Here is a 23,360-nt window from a genome sequence, read left to right as displayed (position 1 = left end):
GCATGCATTATTTTATAGGCTTCCAGTGATGTGAAAATAACCTCCATTGTTGTCTCTTCCTTCTGAATTCATATCAATTTGTTCATATACATGCACTGATGGTGGATGTACCATCAGCATGATTGTTGGTAATATTAACAAAGGATTGTAGCATGCATCACTTCACTGTTTATAAAAACACGCTGCCTTCGAAGCAATTAGTTTAACACTGTACTAGAAATGCGATCTCCATAAAAGTGTCTTGCATGAGCTCAGCAATAGTAACCATAATCCTTAATTATCATTGTAATTATTTACCCAACAAACAGCTTCCTGAATCAAATATCATTGGTCCATTTGACAGTTGCATTCATTTTCAATAGCTCAGCTGCTACCAATCTCAATATCATTGTTTTATGGCAACAGTATAAAGTTTGTTAGTGTGCATAAGCAAAGTACGGTGGGTCTACTTTGCCACCCGACCTAGCAACCACTAAGAATCAAGGCTATAAGAGAAGTGCACGCACGCTTGTGACTAAGCCTATCATTGCATGAAAGCTCTGACTGCCAGGCACTCCATATTGCACATCGTCACAGATAAGGCAGCATTTGCATGTCCGAGTGAGCAAGTGACGAGCATCTTCTCTCTGTCAGCATGTTTCTACTCTGTCTTCTTGTTTCTTGTAAGTCTACGCTTTTCATGTCATAACGTTTACGTTACGTAGCATATTTATCAGTATGTGTAAAGAGTATCTGTTACTTCATCTCCTATCCTTGCCATTCACTTCACAAAATCTTTTATTATTTTAAACTTGAAAACATCTTGAATTATCTTCAATTTTGAAAAGTATAATTATTACATAATCTATTGCAATATGAGTATTTACAGCTAAAATGAAAAGTATAATTATTACATAATCTATTGCTATATGGGTATTTACAGCTAAAATCTAGAAGCCAAATAAAGATTTTTGTGTACCTACAGCATGTTTGTGTGACAGAGGGAAGTGAGTGCTAAATAAAGTGGTTTTTGGAGTATAAAAGATATTTGTTGTGAGCGTTAAAAAATGGTTTTTGTTTTTATAAAGAAGAGCATCCTTTTCTCAGAACTGAAAGCCTATTGGTTACTTGTTGATGTTATGCAATAACTGACCATCAAGCATTCCTTCTTGTAGGCTCTGAAATTTTATGTCTTATCCATTAAAAATACAGTATTAGACTTGGTTCTCTATTAATAACTAAACATAGCTTAGTTTAGTCAATTAGTGATGTTTTTTGCATAACTGCAAGCTAGGATATCACTTACAATGTACCAGAGACTATAATATGCTTCAGTCAATGAGGTTACAACCTTTGTTATAATACTGGATAACCTAATAGAATGATTCAGTTTTATTTATTCTTACTTTCCAATATCTCTGAACTCTTTAATACATAAATTACGACTCAAAATTTGTAAGACATGCGTACTAGTTTTATTTTATTGGTCATAATTTTGGCTGAAACCGTTGTGTAAACTTAAATATTTAGGAGCAAGCAATCTTCCTGCAAATTTCTCAGTTCGGTTTGTATAACTCCGGCCCAGACTGGAGAATGACCTTGACCAACATACATAGGCTAATGATCTGACCGGCATGTCAAAGACTGGAATACAATAATAGCTAGCTTTAGTTAAATAACATCCACAAGCATAGCAGGTAAAAGTTGGCAGAACCCTATGACATGAAGTTTTACTTGAGAACTTAAAACATATCTGCTAATGATGCCTGCTTCATAGTTCACTTTTAATATACTTTTAAAGAAATATTACACATATTTTGTATTTAATACAACTTATTTTCAAAAGTGTTTATTTTGTGATGAAAATTTTCTTAATGTGATAGTCTGCAAGGCTAGTGACATCGAGACAATTTTGTCAATTTCTTAATTTGTTGAATTTGCTACCTAGAAAGTTGCAATTGATGGTTGGCTTGAGAGTAGTTTTACGAAAACAAATCAAAGCAAACGGATGTTAATTAATTACCTTAGTATATAATATACGTTAAGTGCAATTGCTCTGTAAATATACTTCCCCTTGTGTAAGTTGCGTATGTTTGTTGATATATTCTAAAAGAATAACAATTTACTGCTCAGAGGGATTACAACATTTGTATATACTTGAGGGAGTCTGGAGCCTGAGAAAGTGCATAAACAGTTTCTATAAGGTAAACAGCTGCGGTTATATAATAATGTGTAAGCTACTATCTTTTTATCACAAGCAGTGGGCGTAAGAAACCTTTGGTTCTTGAGTACACTGCGATGAGATTGAATGTGACTGGAACTAGCTTCTGCAGGGAGCAGGAAGGTTATGACCTCTCGGCGTTACATCTGATTGCTGTATTTTTTCAATGACCAGAGACAAAAAGCAAGCAGTATATTCTTTATTGTTCATATTTCTTTTTAAGACATGCTCGTTTGTTACTATCATTATTTTGATTATTAGTACACTTCCAAGTTTTAACTATATTAGAATTAACAGTAATTATTCGGCAATGCCTGGAATTTCTTTCATTTGCAATCAGATAGACAGCAGGTGGGTGTTTGAAAGCAACATTGAAAGCAAAACATAATTCACCAGTAGCATGTGTGAAACATAATATATAAGTGTTGGTTTGTCAGGGAAGCCGGAAGCGCACACGTGAGAACACAAGCTTTTGGTAAAGTCAGTTTAAAAAGGAAACAGCAGGCCCCTGCATCCGAATATAAAATATTTTACTCACAACATTTTACAAGTGGCCTAAGTGAATCCGCAAGCACTTTTGGTTGCAAGACACCTCGCAAAAGTTTAGGTGCTGTCCATTTTTGTGTAAGGATTGGCAAGTAAAACTGATATGCTTTACAAGCACAACATCCACATTAATCACCAAGGATGCAGAAACATTGCTAATCGCTTTTGCATCGCTTGCACTGTATTGATCAAGATTTGCATGTGAGCCACTGTTGAAAAAGTTCATGCTTTATGGAAAGTGAAAATAAAATGTTGCTTTAAGAGCTAAAGCCATACAGAATTTCTGACTATATTCTATATTTAGTAAAATCAAGGTTATATATAATTATTTATATAATATAATATAAAATAAAAATAACTCTTAACTGTTAGTTAATCACTACAAACTTGTTTTAAGCTGATGAAGGTCTGTTCCTATCAGATGATAACTTGACAAGAGCAGATCTGCATCTGCTTGAAACAAGTTTGTATTGGTTAACTAACAGCTACGTTCTCTTTATATTTTAAATATATATGTATATACATGCCTATACATATATATACATATATACATGTATATACATATATACATATATACATGTATATACATATATACATATATACATGTATATACATATATACATGTATACATGCCTATACATATATATATATATACAGATATACATGTATATACATATATATATATAAATATATACATGTATATACATATATACATGTATATACATATATATATACATACATATATACATGTATATACATATATACATGTATATATATGTATATACATATATATACATATATACATGTATATATGTATATACATGTATATACATATATATATATATGTATATACATGTATATACATATATACATGCATATACATATATATACATATATACATGTATATATGTATATACATATATACATGTATATATGTATATACATGTATATACATATATAACCCCTTTAGATCAAGGAGCACTTATTATATAGATATATATTTATGTTATACCTTCATGACATAAACAAGTTCCATTTGTTAATCATCTTTACTTTTATTAATTCTCACCTTGAACTCCACTGTAAAATAAAGCATGGTGGCTAAAGTTGTAAACAACAGTTTGAAAATTTATAGAGATTGACTGTCACCTACGTTTTCTTTTATATTTAATATTATAGTATAATTTACCCTACACTTAGTGTATTGAGTTCTCTTTCTTTCCAGTTCTTTAAAGCTAGTGTTTCTGATGATTACATATCAATAATTAGAGTGTTGGAATAAATTAATTGTATTATATTTTATCTGCTTAGTGTTCTTCTCAGGAGTCACTGCAGTTTTGTTTCATGCTTTTGCACTCTTTATGTAACTGGCAGTATTAGATCTGGTTATTAATTAATAATTTGTGAATCAAACTTAGTTGTGTTTATTGCAGTTACAAGCTGGGATATTACTTATAATGTACCAAAGGCTATGTTTCAGTCAATGAGGTTGCTAATTGTGTAACAATATTGGATAATTAATAGAATGAATCAGTTTTATTGTTCAAACTTTCTGAACACCAGAATCATTCGATGTTTGGCAAGATGCTAGCCTGTCCTGGTTTAATAGGTAATGTTTGGTTGGATCATACAGCTAGCTAGCAGGCCATAGCAGGTTCTTGCTGAGAAAGCTATTGTTGGAGTCTATCAAATGTAATAAACTTGCCCATAGCCAATTGCCTCATTTCACCTTGAACTCCCAAACTATTTACCGACATTTTCATACACTTTTAAAGAGAAAGACATCGAATGTCTTTATCCTAATCTCAGATACTTGCAACTGCAATGAACTAAATAAAATAATTTGTTTAATGTTAAAATATTTTAGCTTGTGAACTTTATACACAGTCTCCCTTAAAGTTCGGGTGCTGTATATAAAATAGCTCAGTGTAGTTATAACGATGCATTTGAGAAAGTGAGGCCGATATATCATCACATGACCTGCTCAACTTGTCACAAATGTAACTCGATCCACTTTCAATTTAAGCACTCATTAGGGTCGTCTATTTATATCACAGACTATTGTGCTTTGCATACACCCGCATTGTTTGTATCTTCCCATGCGAGTGTGAGCGTGCCTTGTTGAGAGGAAACTGCCACCAGTGTTTCGTATTATGCCATTAATGGCTCATCCGCTTGTTTTTGCCGTTTTCATCTGTTATGTGGGTACATCGTGTGAAGTCTAACAGCAAAAGGTTTTCCTTGCAGTTCCTAAGATTTTCTAAGATACAGTTTGTCTCACACAGCAGATAGAATTTGTGAACCCTGTTATGAAATAAGAATTAATTCATATACATTGTTCACACATTCGCAGTTGTATTTTAATGATTATGTTGCTTGAGCACTAACATTAAAAGAGAGAAACATATTTCACAAGTACCATAGTGCAAATAATAATTTATTAGCTCTCGTTTGTCGAGTTATTTAGTACCACACAGCCTGCTCTTAAAAATCTTTACACAACTTCAGTATTTTCGTAATACAAAACGTGATACATCCTTTTATCAACGTATTTATACATTTGTTTTTCTTTCAAGAAGTCTTTTTCAATGACAATTATTTTTTAAAGGAAAGATTCTGAGACGTGGAGGCAGCTTTCAAAAAGCTTAACTGCTACAAATGGTATTTGTTTACACTTATGAAAATATGTACCAATTACTAACTTTGTATACAGTGATAGTGTAGTGATACATTGGTGATCGACAAGCAGATCATGTTTCCATAGGGTGCTATAGTAGAGCGATGGTTGTGCAACGTCTTATGTTAAAGCATGTGTCTGCGTACAAAGCAATAAGAAGGTGAGGCTTATGCCCACGGCGTGCACAAGTGTACCGCCATTGGTTGCTAAGGCCATTTCCGTGGCACAAAGATGGCACATTACACCGGTGTTCCGCTTCCAAACAGAGACACTGAATGACGATAGAGTTCTAGAAACACGACTGTTTCTATGATGGCATTGCAGCACCACATGGGGGTGTGTCGCTATGCTATCACCGTATGAAAATTTATTAAATTACCAATATGACTGTTAACATCAATTAAAATAAAATAAAATTTAGCATAATTGTAATGTAAAACTAAAAATGCAAACAATAGTTGGTCACACGTAAATGATCTCAAAAACCAACTAGAAAATTGCATTTAAAAAAGAAACTAAAATTTCAATTAGTGTTTGAAAAATTATTTATCCCCTAACCAAACACAAGTATATTTTTTGCAACCTGGAAGTCTTTCAAAGGAATAACAACTCCTATATCATCAATGCCTGGAAACCCAAAATAAAATGCTTCATAAATTGCACAGATCTTTCAAAGCTACATTTTTATGTAGTGGGTCAGGCATTATTTTTGAGCTACAGGATATTAAAAAACCTACTGCCAATATTTGGTGATATGCAAGTTACTATTTTAAGTAACATAATTCTGATCACAAATATCTTACATAGCCCTGCTGGCTGACACTACTTGTCTCGCTTGTCTGAATCTCGTTGATCTATGAAGGCAGGAACTTAAAAAAAGTGTTTGTACTAGAAAATTTTCAATCGTTAAATGATCTATCGATGATAGGAGCTTTTACACACCTAGCAACGCATGTCATATTATGTCACCTGTCGTCAGGTGTCAAAGAGCCCTGGAGCAGCTTTATGGTAATTAAGATTGGACTGGTGCAAATTTAAAATAGAATGATAAACATTCTTGAACATCGAACATCAAACAATAGAATGAATTGTTCTAGGTGGTCCTAGAGTTCAGATTGTTTTTTCTAGCCAAAATGTTTTGAATTATAGCCAATTTAATTTAAATATGTTCTGTTTTTGTAGGTATGCTGTTGTATTCAAGCCAAGCACAGCCAGTGAGTATAATCAAAACGCATTATTGGTTACACCCTTGTAATAGCTATGCTTTTTTTGCAACGATGTTGTACGGTTGTACAACGGCTTGTGTTTGAATGAAGGTTTGTATTGAAGCAAAAATGTTCATGTCTAGGGCCTAATCTTTACATAATAAGAGTCGTGTCCCTTTGTCAGTCTCAAGCCATGGTTGGAGGTTAAGAAAAAATTGCATCTCATGGTATTCAAACTCCTGCTTATTGGTTTTTAAACAAGCGTCAAACTTTTTTTTATAAATTTTGTTGCTATTTCTTTTGCCTTTTTGATAAAGTTTTTAGTAAAAGGTTAAATGTACAGGATTTCAATAAACGAGTTATGCATAAGTCAACGGGTTATTTACTGAAAAGTCATTTTGAATGCACCTGGTCTCACAATATTTTTCTCTGTATTTGAAATGCAATATTAAAAGTGGCTTGAACTAAATTGATTGTGCATGAAATTAACTGCTTAGAAGGGAGTTCAAAACAGCTTCGCACACTGATACGCTTGCATTGGCTAACTTCGCATTTTTTTGGTCAGTAGAGTTGATTAGAGATTGTTGGGCTGCGACGCCCTTGCATTCCTTTGTGATTTAAAAATTAATGTTAGTCGCGTCTGACAGCCAAAGTGCTGCTGAGTTGATCAATAATCTTTACTATAATAAGAGCCATAGCTGGCCATGCTTCTATTTGAAGCCACACTAAAAACACTGGAAAAAATGCTTTCCACAGGAATCGAACACAGATATTCGAATTCAAGAGCACTACCATTGTGCCACTAGACCATCTTTCCAGACTTGAGAATAATTATGCACATAGTTATTACACAGGATGATCCCTCAAAGTACACCGAGCTGTGTCATATTGTGCATATGTACTTATTGAATATGACGATCTCTTACAGTGCACAGAACTGACAGCGTACTAATAGTAATAAATTAACAAGCGAAAGCATTCTGTGTGTTAGGCAGTTTTTAAAAATGAGTTCGAACTGAAAATTTTAATTCGGGAAAAGAAGATTGATTATTAGTAAAAAGTCATTGCTGAGTTTGTCTGCTATATTGATATAGCTATATTGATTACATGGGATTATTGTACCAATAAGTATGTAATTATAGCTAGAGACATAAAATAGCTATTATAGCTATTACAAAATGGCTATAACAGCTGGTAGCAAATCAGCTATTTACTATAGCTTTACAAAAGAGTAATAACTCAAACTGGTAACTCTATGGAGCTGAGTGTACCTACTTCGCAAGGTTCAGGCACAAGTAGGATTGATGCTATTTATAAACATTGTGCATGAGAAAACAACTCTTATATATATAATAAGATCATTTGTAATTATGGGACTTTTGTGAGAATAATAAAGAATCGTAAAAAAGCCAGATCCATTCAAGCTCCATTCTGACGTAGTGAGTGGCCAAAAACAAGCTTGAAATGTACGCAAAGCTGTGCGCTAGATTTTCACAATTATGTTATTTCTTGTCTGTTTTCTATGACATTAAATAAACTAATTGGATTACAATCTTCATATCCCATGAAACAGGAAGTAAATATGTTCAACAAATTCTTAGGTTTGTAGCCTGGCTAAACGTGCATGCAGGGTGCAGCCACATCTCATTTGTTTTTCTCTGCTCTGATCTTTTACTCAATTATATCTGTTTGCTGTCAAATTCCTTGAATATAGCAACCACTGATGTTAGATACAAGAGATTAAACCTTTCATGGTGCTAATGATATTAATGTATTATATTAATATATAAAATTAGTCTATTACGTTAATTATATTACATAATACATAAAGATTTTCTGTTAAGTTGATTAACAATTAATCTATTTAGTCATGAGTCATTCAAAGTGGAAAAACAGTAGACTCCGGGTTACGTAGTATGGCCGGGGCCCACTGTACCTAGTAATCAGAAGGTGGTGATAATAAGCAGAAGGTATATAAATATAATAAAAATGCCACTAGTAGTGACACAAAGTTCATTAAATGGTGGTAAAAAGTGTGTGACTTTTTTTGCTACAACTCTATTTTCCACCAACAAACAGTCTAAACATTATATTAACTTGTTGTATTATATATTATACTATTAATCATTAGTTTTTTACTAGATAATAGAACTAATGACTATACTTGTTGGTAGGTGTGTGCACCAAAGTTCAGCTTGTTCAATGTCAACCACACAGCCTGTCTGCACCCACCTACCGGAGCTCTTCTGCCTGTGAGAGAAGGCATAACTCCTAGCAACAGAAAGTATATCTTAGACCTGCACAACTACCACAGGTCAACAGTTCATAGAAACGCCAATCAACCAGAGGCTGCCAATATGCAGAAAATGGTAAGAAATTATTTAGAGTGTTGGATTTAAAGTGTACATTTTCACACTTTCAAAGAAGTTATGTTTCAGAGGTAACTGAAATTACATAATTATTGCAATACACTGTCTGAGAGAGCGTGTATGATTGCTGTGAATAGAAAAACAAACAGCTTTTGTGTAAAGCTGAGGTAAAAAGCTTTTCAGTTGTGTCTATTTTTTATCTTTTTTTGAAAATAATTTCAATAAGTGTGTCACTAAGAAACTAATGTTCTGTCGGCAGCCATTTTTCATTTCTGTCAGTAAGATGTGCCCTCAGTATTTTGGCAATATCTCAAAAACTAATAAGACGATTAACTTGAAATTTTGCAATTGGGCTTGAAACATATTACGAATAAAGACACCAAAATTTCATAATTCTAGATAAGCCAAAAGTGCAGAAAAAACGAGAAATTAACCTGCTGTGTTAACTTGGGTGTATGATCTGGTGGGGAAACAATTCCCTTTATTATTATTATCCCTGACTTCAAAGTGTTAAAGATGCTTTGTATAATAAAAAATTATTTACTATATTTCTATATTTTGATTTCTGATTTTTTCCATTGTTTTCTGCAAGCTTTGAGTATCAAAATGCTACTCAGCTCAAAAGGAATTGTGCTAGTCTAAGTACTTTCACAGTCAATGGGAAGTTATTAATACAGTCAAAGATCAGGGGACCTGCCTGTTTGTACAAGATTAGGCTAAAAAGTGTTTAAAAAGTTTAAAACATTTAGCATTTTTTCAAAAAGGTTCTAAGATGAAACACAAATGTTTGGTTTGCCGTACGTACTTGTACACAACGTTACAAGCCAGACACCGTTTTAGCTGACAGGAAATTGAAGAACCTAAAGAGTTAGTGCAGTTAGTTCTGTTTGTATTAACTTTATGTACCGAAGCTAAGAAATTCTACTTTATTGAAGTACTGGGATGAGGAGTTGGCAATGATTGCTCAGAAGTGGGCCTCCAACTGCATTTGGGACCACGACGGCTCCTCAAAAAGGAGTGTTCCAGGTCAGATACTGTTGATGATAATTACTCAGTCATGAATCAGTAAAGGCCACGAACTATTATGTGTAATAGTTCTTTATTACAGTATTTTATTATTAACTAATATGGTCAGGCTTTTTAGATACTTGATTACTTAAAACTGAGCGTAAAAGTAACACAATAAAGCTGGAAGCAGCCAAAAAAGGATAAAAGCTTGGGCTAACACTTTCTTTGCTGCCGTTTCAACAACCATGTTCTTTACTTTATCATGCACTGCGCTCAACACAGTTTAAAAGAACAACGATATTTTTATGCTTGCCAAAAATTTCTCAAAATGAAAACTATAATAATTTGTAGCTGATATGATTATGCGCACATCTAAACTTATTTTAGCCCATAGAAAGCGCAAAATGAGATTTTGTTAAATCGCTTCACTTGGACATGTTAACAGCTCTGTGAATGCTTGCTGTAAAGGCAAACTGTTGCAAGTTGATTGCCAGCAACTTTTTAAGATGTTTTTTAAGATTTTTAGATAGGACCAAACAGTTAAAATACGACAAAATGGCAAAAATAATGTGTTTGTCAAAGGAGTAGACAACATCAGTCAAAACTGTTCTTTGCTTTTGATGATCAACACACCTTTCAAATGGACAAGCTTTGCTATAATATGAATTGTGTTTGTCTGTTTATCTGGCCAAAGCCACGATTGAAGTTTTGGATAAAAGATTCCATTATAAGGGATTTGAACTCACTATATACAATTTTGTGAACCAACATCCAAACATCTGCACCAATTGTCCGTCTTCCAGTCTTAAGAACAATTGTACACATAGCAATGACACCTGGTGATCTCTCATCATGCACTAGATTGCCAGACTACTAGTGTACATAATATAATAGCTTACTAGTATGCTAGCAGTCCCGTGCGCAGAGAAATATTATTGTATGTAATAAGTATGTGTACAACTAATCCGCGATGCAGACAAGTGGTTGAGTGGAGCTGCGATAGTGCAATTTGGCTTTGAATCCAAACATCCAAGTTTGACTTTAGTGTGGTGCAGTATTTTTTTTCTAACACTCTGTGCAGTTTTAGACAGACGGACACGACTCTTATTATAATAAGGATTATGGTAAAGATTGGAAATTTATACCGAATTTATTTTGTATAAATTTTTAAGAGACTGAAATTTAGCAGTAAACAGTTAATTAATTCGATTTATCTTCGCTGCCCAAAAATTAACATATAACATCACAGATGTATGCTCGATATGTCTCTCACTCAGACAAACAAGCATGCTTTATTTCAACGGATGCCCTTTGCTGTTTTCATCCTTTCTCAATTTTTTTGCTCTATGAAGATGTCCATGAAGATTTCTACGATCTCGATGAAGATTTCTATGGTCTCTACAATCTCTATGAAGATGTCTACTTAAGACTAAACTCAACATTGCCACAGTTATAGCTAACAATTCATCAATCTATTCATGTTTGTGACATTTCTGTTCATCCACAGGGAAGTATTCAGTTGGACAAAACTTGGCTAGAGGACACAGAGGATGGGGCGCTGTCATTCGTCACTGGCAGTCAGAAGTAAGCTATCTCTCTTTTGGTAAGCTCATTATGTCTAGCCGTATTATCATCTTTAATGCATTTATGTTATATTCGAACTTTAAATTATTCCTTATTTTTCATTATTTTTCTGTTAGCAGTAAAAATGTGGTATTTATAAAAGCAATAAGGCGTTGGAAATATAAATTTCTATTTAACAAAAAAAAACATCTAGATCAGTATGTTATAATATTTTTTCCAAGTTTTTTGAATATTAGGTTGTCTGTTAAATGCTCGCTATAGCAACTGCAAAGCTGAGTAGATTTTGCTAAAATGCAAAGTTATCTAGTCTATATATATCTCAGTGTTTGTCTTTAGTTTATCTGTCGTCGCTATGTCCAATCATAGCAATTCAAATCTGGGAATGAAACATCTACATTGCGCTGGATTTCGACTCGCAGACTTCTGCAAGTCTCCAAGGCAAAGCACATAAAGTCTGCAAGGCACCTTTAGCCCCAGCGCTTAGATGTCCTTACCATTCTTAATTACATGCATTTTAACTATCCTTTTCACGATTGCAGGTTACAAGCTAAGTAGTTGCTTTTTATTATTAATGAATATTACCTTTTGCGTTTGTTTTTCTTTTGAAAAAACGGTTTGTTAAAGCTGCACATTCTTTACCTATTTTTTTAATTGGTAATTGGTAACTACCTAATTTTTAATTTAATTTTAATTTCAAATGTGCCGCCACATGCTTTCAAATTTTTATTCCTACCAAGGGCAATCACCAAAAACTGTAAAAAGTTCAAACTTCTCATGTCAGCAATTGTATGCTGCGTTATCTCGAGTAGGAATTGTGTCCTTGTGTGCTCGTGTTATACGTTTAAACCAGTATCAGTGTATTCAAAGTTTGGATGTATAGCTTCTGCTACAACAGTAACCTTTCTTTACACACACTATGTGGTTACGATTTTCAGCAAGTGAGCAACACGACTTGCACATCTTTGCTATAAGAAGACAGGCAGATGTGCAAGTCTTCTTCGAGCAAAGTTATGCTCTTATTATAGGCTTGCAAGACGTGCTCTTATTATAATCAAGACGTTTTTACTATAATAACATCAGTGTGCATCCATAGACACTCTAAAAGCGTTAGGAAAAGAATTGTCTCTGACAATTCTTTTAAGCACATTACCACAAAGCACAAAGCACATTACCACTACACTACCCAGACCCTCACTACTTCATGAAATAATTTTCTATATACTGATTACTCGTGACAATCTCTCACATCTCTCACGCATTGAACTGGCAAGCGCACCTCGCATTTGCCAGTCCCTTGCAGTATAAATCACAAAAGCCACTTATGGTAATATCAAAAGTGGCTTAGCATAAAGACATAAAAACAGCATCTTACTATGATACTATGTAAGGCACCAAAGTGCATAAAACAAAACGACAGATTATTTATATTATTCGCCAACTCAGACGGCTTTTAATAAACTTAATATTATGATTTTTAAATATATTAGTTTGTCTACAGAATCTAAAAATTATATTTTGTTGTCAGCAAGGTCAAGGTCAAACAGTGGTTTATTGTTTAATTTCATTTGCTAATGCTGTTTGTAGACTATATAATGGCATAAGATTTTTAGCCTAGTTATCACTATTGTTAGGGGCTGTTTCAGTGTGCCCCTAAGCACATTCATTCATTTTAGTCATAAGTTATTTTACGGTGCTGTCAGAAATTGTAGCCCTATTCAAACACCAATGGCCACCAATTATCACAAGAGTTGTTCAAATTATGTTCCAATAGTATCACAAAATTAGCTACTTGAGAATACAACGAGCAAACAACTAGGCTATTTTTTTTATTTCCGGCAAAGTTGGTTACATACGTATTTTTATTTAAAAAAAATTTTCATGTGCTTTTTACTAGAAACTCACTTCATATTAATCATTAGAAAATTCTGCCTCTAATGGTATATGGTTTGTAGTTGCTTCTAGCAAACTTAAGGCAGTAAATCATTACTTCCGGCAATTGTCTCTTAAAATGTGAGGTGATCTCATGATTCTTGATGATACTGTGTAATGCATAAACATTGTTATTCCTTGATCTCAATTTGAGGCTATACATCCTTCAATAACATAGGTCTGGTCTTTAGCTATAATTATTACTACAAAGCATCATAATTTTACCAATGTTTGGGCTTATGTCTATAGGTAAAGGTAAAACACAACATAATCAACCAATAGGACATTATACACAGATGGTCTGGGCAGGGACATCACGACTAGGGTGTGGCTATGCCAGATGCAACCGTACAGAACCCTTCTATGTCTGTAATTATGCTCCATCGTAAGTATACGTTAGTATGATGATTGTGGATCAGCATAATATAAAGTTATAAGTGGTTACAGTTACAATGTAGAACATAGGCTGTTTCATAGAGTTACTGATTATTTGAAAAAACTTGAGCTGAAGTAAAAAGCCTATAAAGCTTCTTTGTTTGAGTTTTAAGAAGGCTTCTCAAAATGTATTGTAAGGGAAAACATCTTGTTACGAGGTTAGAATGGCATATATATATACATATATACTACTGAATGTTTGGCGTTGCAGGGGTAATAAACAACAGCTTATAAACAATGGCAAATAATGTAGTTGCCATTGGCTAAGTTGACTAACTAGCAATGGCAAAATTATAAAATTGGCTAATTTGAGTAACTGAAGCTAGTAACTTAAGGGCATCTGAATCTTTTCTATAAAAAGAGCAGGCAGCCAGCTTGCTTGTAATGGTACGCATCACACAGAGTCGTTATGCGTATTTTAACCGAGTTAATAAACAAGTGCACAATTATTCCATTGTATTACAAGCGAGCCATGTGACTGAGTGGGTTAGTTTGTCTGTCTGCAGACCTGGAGGTTGCGAGTTCAAATCCAGTGTGACATGAGTGTTTCGTTCATAAAACTTTATCGCTGTAATGAGACACACGAACGACAGACCGACAAACAGCAAACACCGCGATTTATGTATAAGATATATGTATATACATGTAATATCTAATATATATATATATATATATATAAATATATATCAGTGTATTTATATTTGTATATATAAATATATTCTAGAATGTATATATATATATATATATATATATATATGTACGTACTAGTATATAATTATACATACAAGTATATAGGCCCTACGCACTAATATATATATATATATATATATATATATATATATATATATATATATATATATATTAGTGCATAGGGCCTATATACTTGTATGTATAATTATATACTAGTACGTATATATATTATATAAATATATATGTTATATAGATATATGTATATCAATAATATAATTTGTATTATTAACTGTAAGGTAGTCTAGCTAGAACAGTAGCAGAAATAGTTTGGTTTGTTTCAACACTGTTGCAGGGGCAACAAGGTCAAGTCTCGATATTCTCCATATAAAGCTGGTACAAAGACAGCTGATTGTCCCAACACGAAGACTTCTGGGCTCTGTGGTAAGACTCAGATTCAGCAGAGGAATTATTTTTTATACTCAAATGGCTTATCATGCAGTAAAAGTGGCAGAAATTATAGAAAACTTTTCACTGTGACATAAGCACAATATTGTGATTAACAACTTCCTGTGTTAAAACGTAACCATTTAAGCTATACATGAAAAATGTAAATATTTCATCTCTCAAGGATGATGAGCCTATAGCTAGATTATCAAAAGTAAAATAGATTTTTTCATATGCTATTGCTATCAGTTGACAAACTTTGGCAATCCTTTATAAATATAAGCTTAGCCTGGAATACTGTTGTCAAGAGACATGAGATGACAACTCCAAGTTAAATTTTTTGTAAATTAATATTTCTTCTTTTGATTCACAATGGCAAATTTATTCAATAAAAAATTGATAAGATGACAAAAATGATTTAAGTGTAAGAGTCTTAAAATATAAAAAAGATTATGCGGGTAACTACATTGTTGAAACTCACATTTGAAACATATTTATGACGTTTTTATTACCAACCCAACAGCATGTTTAGAGATGGAGCAAAGTTAGTCTGAAGCCAATATAGCTCAGAGACGTTTGAAATAGACATAGACATGGAGCATAGACACAGACATTTACTGGACCAAACATTGCGATCAGTTTTATTCTGTAGACTGCAAAGGTAAAGTCTGCTTTAATGGAGGATCTCTTGACTTGGCAACTTGCCAGTGCAAATGTCTGAACAAGCCTTGGATTCAACAGAATGGCGCTTGCTCACGTGAGTCTCTCTGAATCCTATCCAGATTGTTTAGAACATCGGGCTATTTGAAATCAGGAAGTGTAAGAAGTCACTTTCTGACAGCTATGCTTATGGGGAACATCTCACAATGAAAGCACATGTTGATAAAATAAGGAAGCATGACTCATCAAGGACTTAAGGCTATATTGAGTAAAAATTTGAATTTTATTGACAGTTGCTGTCATATACTACACATTTGTAAATCTTGTTCAAACATGTTCATATTCAGAGTTGTCATTTTGTTTGCCAAGGAAGACAACTTTAGTTGTCAACATTAGTTTGTTTTATGCTTGGTCTTTCTTCTAACGTACTTCTAAACGTACATCTCTCATCATTTGTAGTGGACTGTTCAAAAGCTGAGGATTCGTTTGCGTGCGCTTCTAATGGAGGAAGGTGGGGACAAGAAGCTTGTGGAAGATATGCAAATGTTCCATATGAATATTGCCCTCTAACCTGCAACTTGTGTACAAGTAAGTTTGCCAGTCTATTGTCAGTATGATTATCAGAAATACCAAGCAAGGTCTGGTATAGAGGGCTCACCAATGTGAAATGTTAATCGCTGTAATATTGTGGAAAAACGTGTTCAAAAATAAATTTAGATAAAATTTGAGGTAATTTTATCAAAAAGTACCGAGATTTTCTATTATTTGCAATTGTTTTTTATGTTTGAGCTGGTCTGACTGCCAGGATGTTTCAAGGTTAAAATTGACAAAACTTGATCCCCATTAAAATGCTCAGAAGAAAAATACATGCAAAATGATGTCACTGGTTGTTATCATTGCTATAGTTGATATTGGCTATTGCGTTCAAGTTGAGTCGTGGGGCGTTTCTATTCTGTTGATCTCTTTACAACTATGGACGACATAATCTCACTTTCGTTTTATATGAGTATTTTAACCGCGATCAAGTTTTGATGATTACAACATCCTGCCAGTCAGACCACTTCAAACATCAAAAACAATCGCAAATGACATAACAATATCCATACTTTCTGATAAAATCAACAAAATTTGGTGTAAGTTCATCTTTAAAGCCTGACATAAATTGACCTTTACCCTACTTTGTAAAATGCTAGTAACTTTATTAGTGGTTCTATGCTAATGGTTAGTTAAAGCTACACTTGTCGCTACAGTTGACCCTCGTTTGTTTGGACTATAAATTTAAAGACTAGGCCACTTCCAGACATTGAAAAATTTCAGACAATAAGAATTAAGTACTCTACAGTACTGTGCAGTAAACAGCTTATATTGTTTCACACACATACTCCTTGTGCTACAATATGGTTCAATATGCATATGCAGTATACATGAGAGAGTAAAATATGGTTATACCTGCAATAGGATTCAGTATAATATTAATAACAGTAATAGTAACACATGACAATTACAGTACGACATTTTAGTGAGAAACTCAGTTGCATAGCATTGCTATCATTTTTCAAAGTTGTCATTCTATGAACAGACACGGTCATATCGAATGATCATCTGGAGACCAGACGTTGTCCGAACAATGAAAAGCTTGAGGAAGTGAAGTTCAAAGAAGCGGGGGTCAACTGTAGTTACTAGGTTTATTGAGGGGTTTATTTTATTGAAGTTTTCACAATCTGTTCATTTCCAGCTTTGAATGAGTTTGGAGTTGCTTCCACTCCAGATCATAGAAACAGTAAAATCGGAACGCGTTTTACGCCATTTGGCTTTCCTGAATTTGTGTGAAGGCATCCGCTGTGAAAGTACTATTCGACATCATAGAACCGCTCACTGCTGATCGATTTGAATCATTTATACTCAACTATGCTCTTCCCAGTCAAAGCAAAAATTGTTTACCGTTGTGATCAATTGCAATCAGGCATTTTGGGTTAGTTAGTGCAACTAATTGATTTCGCATGAATTGAAAAGTGACCATGACCCAAAAATGAGTCTACTTTAACAAGTTTTGGTTTGAGGGATACATCACGAATCTTGGAAAGATTGTAGGGCAACTCCAAATTGTTAAAATGGTTGGGTACGAATTCGTTGGCAGCAGGCAACTCTGAACCCATTCGAAGCATGGAAACACAGTGTATGCTGCTTATCTGTTGACACTGTGGTTTTACAAAAAAAGTTTCACATGTCAGTAATCAGGCTAACATTAAGTTTTTTAGCAATAAACTTCAAGTCCTACTTGTAGATAGAGCAATGATGACAACACCATCACCTCAGCCGCATGTCCCTCCTAGTCACACTACTCTCCCTCTCAGCCTCTTTACTACTGGAGTGAATCCAGCGGCTTCACAGGTTACACAAGTGATGGCTGACCACCAGGTACATATCGGACACAATTTCATTTTTATTTTACATGTTTTTAGGACATTTTTAGACCCACAGTAAATAAACTAGTACAATAAAATGCATTTAATTAAAACCTACATGTATGTGGACAAATTCGTCTTTGACATATTTAACCACAATTCTTAGTTAAGAACATGGAGAAGGAATAGTTAAGAGTCAATCAATTCACTAACCCGGCTCTTCTGCAATGCTATTAGATTACCAACTTTTAAAACACTTTTGTACAACTCACTCAGTAATATCTAATTTCTGTCATCTCATTTTTTGTGTTGGCATGTAACGAATCACATTATTTTGTAGATAATTACTAATGACAATAAAAATTTATACATTTATGTAGATCCAAAACACTAGCATTTTTAAATAAACTCCATAAGTTCAGACTAGGTTGGCAGAAAGATATGGATAATTAGAATTTTCTCAAAATGCATTGTTTTGCACAATGATATCTTTGAGCTGATCAACTCTTCATGACTATGTGTTACGAAACACATAGTTTCTTGTGTGTTGAGAACAGTAGTCCGCTCGCGTTTACAGTTCCAACTATTCTCTCTGGATATGTACACAAACGATGTTACAGAAAACTTAACAATATATGACATGGTAATTGTGTGTATTGACGTTAGATGAAAGCATTTTGATGTTGAGCGTTCTGTCCCTTCATCTATCGTTCTATCGTTATAAAGTCCATTCTAACATATTTGGTTGATCAATAATGTTCTCTCAAATAAAGATACCTTGAAAATTTGAACTCTGGGCATGACATAGCTCACTCCAACTTATATAAATAGACTACATCTACTACATGTACGGGTATATATACTACAAATACTACATATACAGCATGTACTATGTACACTATGTATGCTACATAAACTGCATACAATACATATACTATATACGCATACTGCATGTACTATGTATGCTACACACACACATGCATTATATACATTACATATACAACAAATATTACATATACTGCATGTACATGTACATGTACATGTACATGTACATGTACATGTACATATACCAGACAGAACACATATAATAGACAGATTATATCATATGCAAATTAAGTGAAAAGGCAGTATAAGTTTTTATTAGCTATAAAATCTTGATTTGTCTTTATTGACAGAATGGTTCAGCCGTGAATCACAACCCTGAGAGAGTAACACCTAAGGTTGACATTGAGGTGACTTCTACAGCATCCTCTTCTTCTACCTCTATAGCTACCACATCACAGCCACAAGCAGGTAAAATGTCAATCTCTGTTTAGTTTTCTGAATCTCTGATAAGTTGTTACTGCTTAGACATAGTTTGAAATCTGGTAGTTGAATATTGCTTAATATTTGAAAGAAAGAATTGAAGCTCAAAAGTTACGGAATAAGATATTCTTTACCTAACTTTGTTTGATAACTTTATAACATTTAATTGAACTTAAATACTCTATGGCAGTGATCACTATGCTTAGTCGTTATATAAACTGCTTTGCTAATGGTTCTCTCATTAACATATCACTCAACTGTAAACAGGGAGCCCACCGGCTACAGCCTTGTTTCACAATAGATTTTACAACTGTAATAGCACGAAACAATCAGACAATTGCCAATGTAAATGTCACAAAACATTCATAAAAAAAGCATAGATAGAAAATAAAAGATTGACAGAGTAGCAAAAGCTTATCCAGATTTTCAATTTTATGAGAAGACAACTCCCTTTTTGGATTTCAATTTGAAGGGTGGCTATAGCTGGCATTGAGTTTACTTAAAATTTATATTGTATGCACTCATACTAGAAAACAACCGTATGAGAAAGTAAACATTATCTGCCAAAGTCCTATTTTAATAATTGCCTGAAACTTATTTCTATTTTAACGAATAATGAGAAAAATGAATAAAAATAAATAAATGGAGATAAAATAAATAAAAAGTGAATAAAAGTTGGCTCATATCAACCTACTGTAGCAACCTGTAGCAACCTGTAGACTGTAGTGAGGTCTCATGGCTAATTATATTAATACATTTATTGTATTAGATTTAGGACTACCTGAGTGTGACATTGCTGCTGAAATTGCCAAATGTGGCCAACCGAATGCGAGAGGCTACTACAACCCAAAATACTGCCCCCTAGGCTTGGACCACTACTGCCCGGCCATGTGTGGAAAGTGCACAGGTTAGACACTTAGTCTAAGCTAGTTCAGTATTAATATGTGCTCATGATTTTCTCGGTTAACAATTTTTGCTTAATTTGTTTTATAATGCATTTATATCAAGTTACACATACATACTTACATGCACAAATGGTTGTGAGATGTGTTCAGTTGCTTCTGCCTATTTGATTGGAGCTTCTGGGCCTAGATATCTCAAAGCTACTTGCAGCGTTTTTTAGTTTTAAACAGACATCCTTTTTGGTTGACCTTTTTGTTAAAAGTTGACTTAAAGACAAAATACTATTGTATTAATAGCAGCAGATAACATTACAAATTGCAGATTGAATATTTTTGTGTAATTTTGACTGAATACCAGGTTTTATCGACATTTTCAAGTTGAGAAAAAAAAAACAGAAATATTTGCGTTCTTTGCACAATACCTAATGGAAACATCTGAAATGTTATGCAATTATATTAAAATTCTCTTTTTTTTAAAACTAAACTATTTAAAAAGTGTCTGTTCAAAATTCTTATTTATGAAAGCAAAGTGTACATTAGTTGGTTTTAAAAAAATTGAATTTCGAGACTAGTTTTAGAATAGAACTTTTAAGTTTAAAATTTGTGTAATGGAAGAATTTTTTGCTCGTGCTCACCGCAAGGTAACACGCAAAACCGATTGGTGTAATTTTATGACCACAGTTCAATATTAGGGTGGGACGTACAAATAATTATGACGCAGACTTTTTCGGTGCATGTATAATCTGCTTCGTCCCTTGTCTTATTATTATCTGCCATGTTGGGTAGCCATAGCGTCATAATGAGGCAACTAGATCAGGGAAAATGTATAGAATCGGTAGCCAACAGAAGTCATTTTTGCCCGGTGTTCTTGGTTAACTAATCGTTGGTGTTGACATCGTAGTTTATGCATTTATGTTTTGTCGACACGATGGCCTCTTTATGCTACAGCTTGTAGCTTACGTTGCTAGTATTTTGTCTGCAAAACTATTTTTCTTTTGTTACAAAATCAAAATTATTACTAAAAACAAAATATAAATACAATATAATATAAATATACAAAAATAAAGTATTATGGTTGTATTGTAAAATGAATGTCATTTTAAAATGCTGTCAGATAACTTTTATTTATAGCCTACTCTTTTTTCTAACACACTGTTAAATCGTTAGTTTCAGCATGCATGGACTATGACAACAATGAGTACAGCATTGGTGATGCTTGGATGAATGAGTATGGAGAGATGACATGCACAACAAGTGGAGTGCAAGTTCGCAGAGGTAAGTATCATCAGTGAATTGCTATTACAGCTGACCTGTGACATACACTGCATTTTTATGATTCGAATGAGTTTGGAGTTGCTTCCACTCCGAATCATAGAAAAGGTAAAATTCGAACTCAGTTGAGGCCATTTTCACATCGCTAAATTTGAGAGAAGGCATTATTTGACAGCATTGAAACACTCATCACTACTGATGAATCTATAGCATTGAGATGGTAAAGCGCTAATTCATCAACAGCGGACAACTCCAAACTCATTTGAAACATGGAAACAGTGATAAAGACTAGATTGTCAAAAGCAAAGCAAGACTACATGTGACCAAAATTTAACCTTGGTTTTTAAACATCACAGATCTTTAAGAAATCAGATTTGGACAAAATATCTGCACATTTTTCACTTTAAACGCCTGACAACAATTCAAAATCAAGCATTCCAAGGTAAGCGGAAAAAACCTGATGACGCTGTTTAGTCTCCAGCTAACTCTCTCTCTTTCTCTATCACTATTGTTGTTAGTATTCAACCAGTGTGCAACTAATGTGCAGCCGGTTTGTAGCCATGGTATAAATACATGTTCTTTTGGTTTACAGAAGAGTGGTTGTATTTTGAGTTTTGCGTAGTATGTAGTTTATTACTGGATTAATTTATTTTCTTTCAATGTTCTTAGTAGATATAAAATTATTAAAGATGATGTTGTAATGCATACTAATAAACCATCGGATTCTAAAACTTTTGGCAAGCAAACATGTTTCTTTCAACTGGGTTAGTTAGATTAATCCGTGACTCTCTGTCAGAAGGTGTATATGCTGTCGGTATCAAAAGTTTTACATCTATTCATGTTAAATCTTTTGGTCCCTAGTTTTGACACGTTTCTATTAACGAGTAAATAAGGTCAATACAAGGTCAATATGCTTTGCTATAGCACAAACTAATTGACTAGCTCCAGAATATAGTTTGCATATGCAAGGAAACAAATTAATGATGTTGAGGCACTGCCAACAACCACCTGTTTCCAGCTGTCATGTAAAACATTGAGTGATATAGACATTTTGTTACAGGTTGCTACGTAGAAAAATCAGCCACTGTTATATCTGAGCTAGAGGAACATAGCTACACAGACCGTAATATTAACTGGTTGTGTGTGTGTAACATCGGTTATTCATTGTCATGCAAAGGTGTCTGGTCACCGTCTGGTAAAGTGCGTCACTAACATGTTAACAAACATTATTTTGTTTGTTATTTTTAAACTTTTCTAAAAGTGATTATTATGTTAGAATTGCTGAACTACAGCTAAAATACAATGATGTTTGTTTTTTATTCACTAATATCATTTGTGCACTAGTAAGGTTTGCCCATGTTTTATATATAAAAATCAGTTTTTGAATCAAGCAGTTTTATACTTTTGTTTTCAGGTATTAAAATCATACTAGATGTATTTGTATATAAGAAGTTTTATCTCTGAAATTTGTATAAAAACAACCTACATTTTGTAGCTTATAGCCTTTTTTGTAGACATATCATATTACTAGAAATTCCACTGTCATACAGCCCACGACCAAAGTAATTATGGAAAAAAGAAAGGGTACTGTTGGTTGTTGAAAAAGTAGTTCTCAGCAGGAATTGACAGAGTATAATGTAAATGAGACTCGTTTGAGATGATATAAAATAAATTTGAGGGAGCACGACTCTAAAAAGACGCAACAGAAATAACAGAAATGTAACAGAAA

General features: G+C 33.6%; 1 protein-coding gene across 1 annotated transcript; it reads left to right on the top strand.

Annotated features, from left to right (window-relative positions):
- Positions 1-540: 540 nt before the first annotated feature.
- LOC137408464 (cysteine-rich venom protein Mr30-like) lies at positions 541-23,152 on the top strand. Its single transcript, XM_068095003.1, has 14 exons — positions 541-662; positions 6,606-6,637; positions 8,803-8,997; positions 9,933-10,023; positions 11,513-11,608; positions 13,768-13,903; positions 14,996-15,084; positions 15,740-15,844; positions 16,207-16,335; positions 18,032-18,165; positions 19,328-19,445; positions 20,227-20,364; positions 21,527-21,634; positions 22,692-23,152. The coding sequence occupies exons 1-14, from the start codon at positions 635-637 to the stop codon at positions 22,841-22,843; spliced, it is 1,551 nt and encodes a 516-aa protein (XP_067951104.1). The 5' UTR covers positions 541-634; the 3' UTR covers positions 22,844-23,152.
- Positions 23,153-23,360: the final 208 nt, after the last annotated feature.

This window comes from Watersipora subatra, chromosome 11 (genome assembly GCF_963576615.1).
Source record: "Watersipora subatra chromosome 11, tzWatSuba1.1, whole genome shotgun sequence".
NCBI lineage: Eukaryota > Metazoa > Bryozoa > Gymnolaemata > Cheilostomatida > Watersiporidae > Watersipora > Watersipora subatra.
Note: the sequence above shows the minus strand (reverse complement) of the source record. Positions and strands in the feature narration are given on the sequence as shown.